The sequence below is a fragment of the Engystomops pustulosus genome, chromosome 7, assembly GCF_040894005.1.
Source record: "Engystomops pustulosus chromosome 7, aEngPut4.maternal, whole genome shotgun sequence".
Lineage (NCBI taxonomy): Eukaryota > Metazoa > Chordata > Amphibia > Anura > Leptodactylidae > Engystomops > Engystomops pustulosus.
In genome coordinates, this window is record NC_092417.1 from 171,647,751 (window position 1) to 171,660,697 (window position 12,947).

The following is a 12,947-nucleotide window of genomic DNA, read 5'->3' on the forward strand; positions in this document are numbered from 1 at the left end:
ATCTGTTCTTGCCTCTCAAGCAGTCACCTTGTTACCCCACTAGACATGCACGCTCAGTACTCTAGCAGTCACATAACTTACCACATTTTACAAGGCTATGGATTCGTAGAGCATACAGGGACCAACATTAAATTTTAAAAGCTTTAATACAAAAGGTTCAGTGCTTTTAAAAAAAAATGATAAAAAGTAGGTGGGGGAGAGATGTCCATGTGGTCCCTTTGAAATCTGCAGAATTAGGCTTGAGGTCACAGGGTATTAAGCTGTATCCCACCATCCTTTTATGAACTGTGCTAACAGCTTAAGGGTGGCTAATTGCATCATAGTTGACCAATTTGTATTTATTTTAATATTTTCATCACACATTGTATAAGTTTTCCTCCTTTTTAGAGAAAATAGAGTACATAGGGATTAGACTGATAAAATTTAGTTGCATAGCTCTGATTCTGTGACAAAAGTGTCTACAATGTTTCTGGCTCTAGTGGTGAAACATTTCATTAAACACCTGCAGGAAGAGTAAAGGCCGTCTGAAAAATGATACTTAGAAATACCTCATACTATGGGATGAGGAAGTGTGACAAAAAAAAATTCCTCGTAAAAGTTTCTAGTTTGTCGTAAAAGCTTCCCGTACAGGTTCATTTACATGATCAATGATGGTGGATGCTGGAAATTATTGGTAAAGAGGAGATCAATGAGAGATTCATGTTGTTCCATTGAGAATGTATCACTGGATGATGCTGTGGAATTGTCTCCTGCTATTTCTTCCCTTGTATTTTAGAACGGTAAGTACCTGGAGGCTGGTAAGTCTCTTTACTGAATGGATGGAAGTACGGAGGAGTAATTGTTCATTGAGGTAGAGATTTAGCTGAGTAGGTGTTAAGTTGATGCAGCAATGTTTTATTGCTACCCTCTTATCCTGTATATATAGGCACAGCACAGTACTGTTACTCCTATCCTGTCTCCATGGACACTGTTCTATCTTTATAATGTAGATGCAGTATATGGAAACAGCACAGCATTACACATCTTACTCATATATGTTGCCACCCCTACTCCTACTACTCCTCTTACCCTGTATATATGGGCACTGCTACCTGTACTACTCCTCTTATCCCATATATATGGGCACCTATAACTCACTTATCCCATATATGGGCACAGCACAGTACTGTACCTCTAATCCTGTCCTGTATATATAGGCAATGTGCAGTTCTACTACTTATGTCCTGTATATAAGGGCAAAGAACAGTTCTTTTACTTCTATGCTGTATATAAGGGCAAAGAGCAGTTCTTTTACTTCTATCCTGTATCTATGTACACAGCTTGGTACTACTACTCTTATACTGTTTATATGGGCAAGGCACAGTACTACTACTCCTATCCTGTATACGTGAACATAGCACTGTACTACTAATTTTATCCTGCATATATGGACAGAGTACTACTAATCTTAATCAGTTATATAGGCAGTGCACAGAACTACTCCTTTTTTCCTGTATATATGAGCACAGTACTACTACTACTATCCTGTATGTATAGGCACAGCACAGTAATACTTCCCCTATCCTGTATGTAAGAGCAAAGCACAGTACTACTACTCCTATTCTGTATGTATAGGCACAACACAGTAATATTTATCCAATCCTGTATGTAAGGGCAAACACAGTACTACTACTGCTGTCCCATATATATATATCAGCACAGTACTACTGCACCTATATTGTTTATATGGGCAATACAGAGTACAAGGACTCCTTTGCTACATATATGAGGATACAGCATAGTACTATTACTTCTATCCTGTTTAAATGGCCACAATACAGTGCTACTACTCTTATCCTGTTATATCAGTGCAAGGAGCCCTCTTCATACAGTCTCCGCACCTGCAGAGCGTGAAGGAGTTAAAGAGATGAGTTAGGGCTGGGATGAACTCTAGTTCTATACTTATCCTGTAGACACAGTATATGGACACAGCACAGTATTACAAATCTCTTTCTGTGTATATGGGCAGGGCACGACTACTCTTAGCCTGTAAAGACAGGTACAACATATTACTACTAATCATATTCTTTATATATATATATGTTTTTTTTTTAAGGTAATGAGAACCCAAATTTTGCAACCTTTGCACACTAGAACCTCCGATGTGTTCATACAGCCCTAATGACAGACTGTGGTGGGAGAATATTATAGGGGTGACTTTCACTGACAGGTTACACAGATGGGACTAAAACATTCCACGTTTTCTGAAGCATACAATGCTCAAAATTCAGCAGCTGAATTTAAATTGTTTTTTTTGTAATTAAGCAGATTTAAATTTTGACATTACAAAGGATAAAATCCAGATAAATTCACACTGCACCTTTTAAATCTGCACCCTAAGTATATTTCTGACAAGAAAAAATGTGAAAACACCTATTTTTGTCTTATTTCTAACATGTTTTTTTTTTTTTGTGGTTTCAGGTCACAAGCTGCTCAGGTAAGTTGTTAATTTATTTCGTTTTACCTAAAGTCAAAGTATAAGAGCATTTAAGTAGTAAAAAAAAAAAAAGAAGAGCACCTCAGAAATACGGTAATGAAATTTTATTATCTTATGTAATAGAATATTATATGCATATTCATCTTTGGTAGGATATCATCATTGTATCGGCGCAGCAAAAGACTAGTGTTTTCCAGCTAGAGACCGGCGGAACCTGAGACACATTGTTAAATTTCCCCCAATTTCCGGGTCCATACATTTCCCCAAAATTGGCGTTGACTGTAAGTTTTGCTGGCGGCATTGAAAGGGAAACACCTGCGATCAGTGCCAGCACCGTTTGAGTGTGTTGCCATTGGGCTTGAGCGTTATGGTTCAATATCGGGACCCAAAAAGAAACTTCAGGTCAATCTGAACCTTACCAGGTCCACTCATCCACAATATTTGAGGCACATTTGGTTGCATCAAAATGTGCAACTTTTTTTCTAATGCTTACACTAAAATTTGTGTTTGGGGTGGATGTGGAATGGGCAGGAATGGAACTACCATATATTCCGGCGTATAAGACGACCTGGTGTATGAGACGACCCCCCTACTTTCCTGTTAAAATATAGAGTTTAAGATATATTTGCCGTATAAGACTACCCCTTTTCCATACATACAGCACATACTGTAAGCAAATACACACAAATAGCATACATTCATTAACTATACATACATATATAGGGACTTACATATCTTGCTGTGGGGTGGGTCGGTTAGGAGGCATACTGCAAGCCTAGGAAGTGTGCTGGCCAGACAGCAACTTGGTGAGTGGCCTTGGGAGCAGTGTGGAGAGCCGGAGGCCGAGGGACCAGGAAGCCTACCGGGCAGCCACAGGACCAGGAAGCCTACCGGGCGGCCGCGGGACCGGAGAGCGAGCCGGGAGGCCGCGGGAGCAGCGTTGAGAGGTCCAAGGTAACGGCCAGGCGGCCACGTTGTATTACAACAGCTTCTCACCTTTCCCGCGATCCACCGAAGCTCCGCTGCTACACTCCGGCCGGCGGTGACAGCTCATTGAGCGCTGGCGGCTCACAGAATATGACGTCAGCCGCGTGCCGACGTCATATTCTCTGCTGTCAGCATTGTGTTTACTAAACGCATGGGTTAACTCAGTGTTAACACACGTGTTAGGTGTCAACTGAATGTTAACACATGCTTGTTGCAATGTTGAGAGAAATGTAATTAGGCAATTCTCTTCTTCACAGCTGTTGTTTTGCGTTTGAAAATGAATTTGTTAACGCCAAGTGTGAACGCACCCTTAACATAGTCGGCAACAGAAAACTTGGCCAGTCCCTAGTATTCACCTCGTATTTATTTTGGCATACCGTAACTAACATCAACAGGAAAATCGATTAAGACCACTATAAGAAACGCTGGAAATAATACATTCTTCCCGATGTGTTAGTCTAAAATTCTGCATGGTTATCTCACAGAACATTGCCCAGACTGGATACAACTGTCTCCAGAGAGCAGGGCTAGCTATGTACAGGGTTACTGTCTAAATAACAATATATATATATATTCCAGGAAGAAGAAAATGATGTCCGCGCTTCAGGGATATGCAGGTTAAATTCAATTCTTTTATTTTGAAATCTTGTAAAATCCACAATAGGCAAACTTACAAACGTGTGATGGCCCAGGTATGGTGACCAACGCGTTTCGCCCTCTCTCAGGGCTTAGTCATGGTCTCTGTAGCTCAAAAGACATAATGTCAATTTAAAGATCCTGCTCCGGTAATGGCGTGTGACGTCACGGTCACGTGACAGAGATCACATGATCGGACTGCGACACGCCCACCATAGTGCAGCGAGGTATCGTGAATAAGAACTTGAAATATTAAAAACAACCACACTAAAAGGTAAGGCGAGTGATGGAAAGACACTGATTATATGACACAGGATATTTGGATAAGGAAATTAGTGTTTACAATGAGTATATTAGAAAACCTAAAGGAGCGGATATCGGACATGGTGGTCCTATTAGCAGTACAATGAAATGAACATGGATACGACAAACTAGTAATTATAGTACAATCCGCTAGGTTGCTGCATAGTTTGCAATGCCTAGAGAGGAAAAATAATCAGGAAGCATTAAATTCCATGGCAATGGTTAAATATAATAGTGGTAACGGCTATGCGGTAATATTTGTTAAACCCTACATAGCCTATAAAATATCCAGTAAGGCAATAAAAAGAGAACACACATTACATTCTTAGTTAAACCCTTCATAGCCTTTAACTAAGAATGTAATGTGTGTTCTCTTTTTATTGCCTTACTGGATATTTTATAGGCTATGTAGGGTTTAACAAATATTACCGCATAGCCGTTACCACTATTATATTTAACCATTGCCATGGAATTTAATGCTTCCTGATTATTTTTCCTCTCTAGGCATTGCAAACTATGCAGCAACCTAGCGGATTGTACTATAATTACTAGTTTGTCGTATCCATGTTCATTTCATTGTACTGCTAATAGGACCACCATGTCCGATATCCGCTCCTTTAGGTTTTCTAATATACTCATTGTAAACACTAATTTCCTTATCCAAATATCCTGTGTCATATAATCAGTGTCTTTCCATCACTCGCCTTACCTTTTAGTGTGGTTGTTTTTAATATTTCAAGTTCTTATTGTATCACGATACCTCGCTGCACTATGGTGGGCGTGTCGCAGTCCGATCATGTGATCTCTGTCACGTGACCGTGACGTCACACGCCATTACCGGAGCGGGATCTTTAAATTGACATTATGTCTTTTGAGCTACAGAGACCATGACTAAGCCCTGAGAGAGGGCGAAACGCGTTGGTCACCATACCTGGGCCATCACACGTTTGTAAGTTTGCCTATTGTGGATTTTACAAGATTTCAAAATAAAAGAATTGAATTTAACCTGCATATCCCTGAAGCGCGGACATCATTTTCTTCTTCCTGGAATATGTGCCTGTGGTCCGTGGGGCTTTCTGGATGTATTTCGCGCTGGGAATCAGTAAAGTCGGAAGGTGAGCAGGAACTTTTGCATCTCCTTTATGAGGAAAAAGAAAAAAGCATAAAAAAGAGAAAAAGCCAGCATTGTGTTAACAACACATTTTACAACTACTATGCTGTTGCAATGTTAATGTGATGTTAACAAGATGCAATTAGGCAAATCTTCTCTCCACAGATGTTGAATTGTGTTTTATGTCTTATCAATTACAGATCTACCTGAATGTCAGACACTCAGCGTCCAGGTCTCCACCTCCCAGATAAATATCACAGGACTCTATGACGGATTCTTCCTGCACAATATAACTGATGGAGATGGGAAAGTTATCCGAGCGTCTGATGGCAGCAATAATAACACATCACTCATGAGTTTCATGTCTGGTACACAGTATGTGATGTACTATGGGGACGACACAACCAGCTGCTGCCGCAATGTCCCCACCAGTAAGTTAGTCTTTTTGTTTCCTATATGAGCACACACGACCTTGCAAAAAAGCGGTGATATTGAAGACTCCTACCACCCACCCCTGTCCTTGGGAGAAAGAATTAGAAAAGGAGGGAGAAAAAAGTTCTCAGGAAAATATATTTTTTGAAAGAATAATCTGGATTGTATAGTTTTATAGTCTCAAAATATCTCAAAATAATCTGCAAAAATGTCCAATACAAATAACATCACCAAGATTGTTTATACTATGAGTGGTTTTCTTTCCTTTATACTGTACATTGCTGTGGAATATGAGGGTGTTATAAAAACAGCAAGAAACCTTCCTGTATCTGGTGCTTTCCCTTTACCAGTCTTTAGCCATGGTTATTCATGGTGCTATGCTTAATGTATATACAGGCAGTCCCCGGGTTATGTACAAGATAGGTTTCATAGGTTTTTTCTTAAGTTGAATTTGTATATAAGTCGAATCTGTATATTTCATAATTGTTTCTACAGGCAAAAAGTTTTTTTTGCCCCAGTGACAATTGGAGTTTCAATATTTTTTGTTGTATTTGGACCAAGGATTATCAATAAAGCTTCATTACAGACACCTTACAGCTGATCATTGCAGTCTGGGACTATAGTAACATCCAGAGGGGTCACCAGAGGTCACAGGGGGCAGAGGGGTCCGTTTTTAAGTAGGGGTTGTCTATAAGTCAGGTGTCCTTAAGTAGGGGACCGCCTGTAATGATATGAGCCCAGTGATCCCACCAATCATCTCAATCAAAGGAACAAATTTATGGTTGTCTAATACACAAGCAATGATACATTCCCCTAACTGTGTCCTCACTTATTATGATATAAAGTCTCCTCCTTTAGACTCTGATAACTCCATGTGACTTTGTTGTGATCCCCCTGTTGCAATATATATACCAGACCCCTTACTAAAATAGTATATGGCAAACAGAACACCAGATGGGGCCCTGGCATCTCTGGGCCCAGGTTGACCTTACTCTTTGCTTAACCTCAATTTATGCCTATCCTCCTGATTACATTTTATGGGCAGTTTGAGCAAAATCCAGAGCAATCCTACAGATAATCTCTGAAACCTCCAAATAATAAGAAGCCTTTGGGATGTTGAATATGTCCCCTCTCTGTGCTGTCATCTGGTGCTTCTATTCTTGTGCTACTGTTCCCTTTGGTAATATCTACCTCCAGCAGGTCCATGTGCAAAGCTTGGTTAGTGCACGCTGCGTTAGTGTACCTGACTCATAGATTCTCTTTTGGAAGCTTTTTGTATAGTCTTTCTTATTATTTCTGTTATGGGTGTTGTGTCACTAGCTTGCTGCAAGGCTCTTGCCTCTGCTATGGGGACTTGCCAGCAAACTGGTGAGTGGCTGTTTCCTTGTAAGAATGACCTAGCAGAGGTGGATAAATGTAAGGGTCCAGGGATGCACCAATAATATTGGGCCAAGGAGACAAGATACTGCTGTTGGTCTCAATCATTTCCACTCATATTGTGACATCCATGCAGCTTAGGATGCTTTGGTTTTCTCTTTTTGCCATTGCTTCTGTGAACTGTGCTTTATGTTGTTGGCTGTGTTTGAGACTGATTTTGCCGCTCTCAGTTCCTCTGCAGCTCTGCTCTGGTCCAGCAATTAGCTATGCTCCATTCATCTGGAGCTGGTTATATTTCCTGGCTAGCTCCATATTGTCTTCTTTTGCTATTGTTTTGTATTTCTAGTTTTCTGATCTTGGCTTGCATATTTTGACTATCCCTTTGTATTCTGATTTTGTGCTGTATTTGCTATCTCTGACTTTTGCTTTTGTGTTATGTGTTTGTTAAGTCTTGTTTCGTGTCATCACTTTGGCATAGGAATGGAACATCGACCAGACACTAGCCATTATTTAGGGTGGACTCAGGTAGGTGACAGTTTGGGGGATCAGTTTAGGGCTCACTGTCTTGTCTGTCCTTGCAGAATCCAGTCCCCTTTTTACACATTTATAATCATAAACATTGGAGTTAATCAAATAATCATCCTAGTTCGTAATATAATTACATAAACTGTAATGTGTGTGTACAGCATGGGTAGTGCTGGTGCTCCCTGTGGGCCAGTCATACCCTGGGTTACCCCAAAGCAGGCAGGAACACTTCCTACGTTGCCTTTTTACAATTCTTCTTTTCCCCTATTGCACACTTTCAGTGATCTTTAGTTTATCAGATGACAAGAAAATAACATAACTTGAGCTCTGAGAATCTCACCAGTCCTGCTCAACTCTATACGGTATATGCTGGAAAGGAATTTCCCCATAGGGCTCATCATTGTAAAAACCACAGAAAACATAGCAAAGTATCTTATAAAAGTAATATATTTTTCTTTTAAACTGTTTATTATAATCACAATGTTTATGAAAAACTGTAAATATTACATCCACAGGAAATACTTTTAATGATTGGTGGGTGTGTGATAAGTTGCACATCAAACCAACTGGACTTGGATAGACGGTCTCCATCTAGATCCATCTGGATCTGATCGCTGGGAGGTAGTGGATATCACATCCCCAGCAATCTCCCATAAATGACTCATCCTTAAGAAAGCTTGTAAAAAGTAATTCCCTGGAAAACCCTATTTAAAAGACTAAGCAAAAAATTGTAGCATGCATGTGCAAAAATTCTGATTTGGTGCAACACACTAGAGATGTTACACAGATACATCTTTATGTCACTTTATAAATAGTGTATGATACACGTGTAACATAAACAACAACAAAAACAAACAGGCCAAATGTTCTGTATAAGGGTAACACATACGAATATCTTGAATTCTGGGCGATATATATGAATGGTGTATAAATACACCTATTGTATGTATCCATGAGGAAGCTTTATAGAAAATAATTCATTATTCTAGAAAATATGACCGTGTATATGATTTATTATTTCTATCAAAAATGTTAGGATTTGTGCATGGCCTGTGTATTACACTATGGGGCTCATTTACTAAGGTCTCCGCGGCCATACTTTAGTCGGGCTTCCCGAATTTTTCTGTCCTGCGCCGAATTCCGCCAGGATTGTGGCGCAGGCGATTGGATTTTGGCGCAATCGCGCCAGCTTTCACGAGACAGAGATCGGGGGCCGTGGCCGTTGGACAACCCGACGGATTCAGAAAAACTGCAGAATTTAAAAAACGAAATGTGTCGCAAGATCAAACACTTACATGCACCAGAAGAAGCAGGTGAACTCCGGTGGACCTCGGCGCAGCAGCGACACCTACTGGATATCGGGTGCACGACCTTAGTGGATCCCGACAGAACCTGAATCCATGTCGGACAACATGCCACGGGATCGCAACAGGACCAGGTAAGTAAATGAGTATGTTTTGCACTCTCATTCTATACAAACACTAAATGGATTTTTCTTTAATTTCAGAACCAATGTCAGTGAAAGCTCTGCAGATCAGTAATGTCACCTCATATTCTGTGTCTCTGACGTGGAGTAAACCTGATGAGTATAAGACGTCTTACAGCTACAGAGTCCAGACCAATGTCACCTCATCAGCCACAATGTTATATAATACAACAGTGACAAGTGAATCAGCTACAATAATGACTCTGACCCCAGGAGAGACATATACATTCCTGGTATATACAAGAGCTGCCGATAACATCACTGAATCAGACCCGGTGTCATATACGACCTGCACAGGTGAGTACAGACTGATATCAATGAAATGCAGTTTATGAAATAAATGAAGCTGCTTCATGAAATGAAGTGGGATTACATCTCTCCAATGAGAAACAGGCAGCCAGGGAAGTTCATCGAGAAGGTTGGATATTGTGACTTCACTTGTTTCATTTAGTGTGATACATAACAAAGTAAACCAACAGTGAGGTCTTCAAGAAGTGATATTCCTAATGTCAAATACTTGTCAGAGTTTAAATGTTGGGTTGTAAAGGATTTTGGTGACTCCTCAGTGATCTCCCATTTCTCAGTCCCTTATTTATAAAGCTCAGAGGTCTGACTATTTTTCTATTGGAGTGTTTACGTCACTGGTTGTTGCTACCTTATATTTACGACTTTAGCTTGATCTGCTCGCTAAAAACCTGCAAAATCTGTATTTTGTCCATCTTTACACAATGTGGAATGGAGGAATTTACAAAGTGGTAATTCCCATTCACTGAGCTGCTACTGTAGCGTTCCTGTGCTTAGTTATCTGTCCCAATTATCTTCCTCTAGTATCTGGTACGTTGCTTGAGGTCCTTCAGTTTCTTGCTTTTGTGCTGTAACCTTTCATTCCTAAAGTTCATGGTGACTTAGTTCATTGTCAGATGGAAGGGCAATTCCTGCATTAGGACTCGGCTAATTTGATTACATGCGAAGTGTTAACACCGCAATATTATACATCGCTTTGTATCTGTCCCCCAAAATAAAGTGGACAATAAAGGTGTTTATGGAGTAGTCAAATAATTACCGATTTCTTGTTACTGATGTAAATCACTGTGTCAGTGAACTGTGATATTATAACAGAACTATTGTGTATATCATCCTTAGTTCCTGGACAAGTTTCCTCCATCTCACTGTATAATAATAAATCAGTGGATTCTCTTGGAGTCACCTGGACAAAACCATCAGGAAATGTCACTAATTATACAGTCAGTCTAACAGGAGCCGTCACTAACACAACACAAACCACTGCTACACAAGTGACTATCACAGGATTACTACCAGGCAGAGAATATACAGTCACTGTACAGACAAACAGTGGGAGCTGCAGCCAGATATCTGCTCCAGTGACACAGGCCACATGTAAGTATCATCAGGATCTGACCAATAATGAATCCTTATAATCATCATTTATCTTTGCAAGGTTGTTTTTACATGTCATGTTTTTAATAATTTTTGTAAGTCAAACATCAGATGTATTAAAAATGTTACCTCTCTTTATGATTCCCATCTATTTTTTACTTCCAAAACTAAACCAAAAAACATGGACATGTGAACACATTCATACTATCACCTTTACCTTATGCACTTTTTATGTTACCATCTGTATTCTTTTTCTGTTTGTGCAGATCCGGCCCCACCAAGAAACCTTTCCATAAACCCAGTTACAACAAACGGCCTGACAATATCTTGGATGGAGCCAGTAGATATGACCGGTGTGGATAAGACATATAATATAATCTATGGGAATTCTTCAGGCACTTGGACTGTGACAAGCACCACAACAAGTATCAGCCTCCAGAACCTGACATCAGGGACTAATTACACCATCACTGTGGTCACAGTCGGAGTCCGGGGGTATCAGAGCTCAGCTGTGACCACATCTGTCTATACAAGTAGGTATTGCTATGACTGAGAGTATTTGCATCTTTTCAAAATGTCTAATGATGAAGGAATTGCTGGAGACAAAATTGGGATGGAGTAGAATTATGGTGTTTTAGTATGTAAATATCTAACGAATTTCTGTCCTATCTGACCAGTTCCACCTAAATTAGTTTGTGTAAGTGGGCAGTTAATCCAACATTTGTCTCATCTGTGTGAAAATGGATGTTGTACATTTCTCTATCAATATACAAGGTAATCAGCATCTAAAAGACAACTCAGTTATGACCAACAGGACAGTTGTGTTTTAGGATGTTCATAACAAGATGAGGAAGAAAATTTTTTTTATCTTAAGAAAATAAATGGGTTTGTAAAAGGTCATCTTAGAGTTAATGGGGCACATTTACTTACCCGGTCCATTCGCGTTCCAGCGGCGGCTTCTCTGACGAGCGTTCGGTTCTTCCGGCGATTCATGAAGGTCCTACGCCCGATGTCCACCAGGTGGCGCTGCTGCGCCGAAGTCCGCCGAGGTGCCCCGGAGTTCATCGTCTTCATCGTGGTGCATGTGAGTATGGCCCGTGCGACCAATTTTTTTTTTTTTAATGCGGCGTTTTTTCCGAATCCGTCGGGTTACCTTTCGGCCACGCCCCCCGATTTCCGTAGCATGCATGCCAGTGCCGATGCGCCACAAACCGATCGCGTGCGCCAAAATCCTGTGGCAATTCAGGGAAAATCGGCGCAAATCGGAAATATTCGGGTAACATGTCGGGAAAACGCGAATCGGGCCCTTATTAAATGACCCCCAATATCTGTGATTGGGGCCAACAGAATGGGGCGTGAGCCGAACCCAAGCTTCTTACTGATCCCGCAATGTTCTAGACTGTACTTTGGTCCGCTCATCACTAGTTATGACATAAAGTGACTAGGAACTTAAAAACTGGATATGGAGGCGAGTGGTTTATAACTGATAGGGCACACATTTCAGTTTGGGAATTTTGGGCTTATTTAATAGAAAACACTGCAAGCAGCACTACTCTGTATCATCAGTGATTGTTTGTATTGTTTCTATTTCAGAACCAATGTTAGTAAAATCTCTGCAGATCAGTAATGTCACCTCTTCTTCTGTGTCTCTGACGTGGAGTAAACCTGATGAGTATAAGACGTCTTACAGCTACAGAGTCCAGACCAATGTCTCCTCATCAGCCACAATGTTATATAATACAACAGTGACAAGTGAATCAGCTACAATAATGACTCTGACCCCAGGAGAGACATATACTTTCCTGGTATATACAAGAGCTGCCGATAACATCACTGAATCAGACCCGGTGTCATATACGACCTGCACAGGTGAGTACAGACTGAAATCAATGAAATGTGGTTTATGAATTAATTAAGCTGCTTCTGCAGGTATGTGATATATATATATATGGACATATGAAAGTGATGAGGCTTCCATGTGTACTGCAGCCAGTTATAGGCCAGTGTGCGAGCCCAGTGATGTCGCTGCTGTTAATTTATATCTCCATATTTCCTCATTATTCTTCATTCTATATACATATACCCGTATACTTACAGAGGTTCCCAATAAGCTGCAATAGAAAGTGGGATTACATCTCTCCAATGAGAAACAGGCAGCCAGAGAAGTTCATCCAGAAGTTTGGATATTGTTTCCTTTAGTGTGATACATAACAAAA

The 12,947-nt window shown here is 40.4% G+C and overlaps 2 protein-coding genes across 2 annotated transcripts in view; both read left to right on the forward strand.

The window, feature by feature from the left end:
- Positions 1-12,947, forward strand: part of LOC140070276 (receptor-type tyrosine-protein phosphatase eta-like) — a 104,180-nt gene that overhangs the window by 18,457 nt on the left and 72,776 nt on the right. The gene's annotated exons all lie outside the window — the stretch shown is intronic.
- Positions 386-10,772, forward strand: LOC140068829 (receptor-type tyrosine-protein phosphatase eta-like). Its single transcript, XM_072114217.1, has 5 exons — positions 386-779; positions 2,461-2,476; positions 5,714-5,944; positions 9,355-9,630; positions 10,477-10,772. Exons 1-5 carry the CDS (start codon positions 717-719, stop codon positions 10,770-10,772), a joined length of 882 nt encoding a protein of 293 aa, XP_071970318.1. The 5' UTR covers positions 386-716.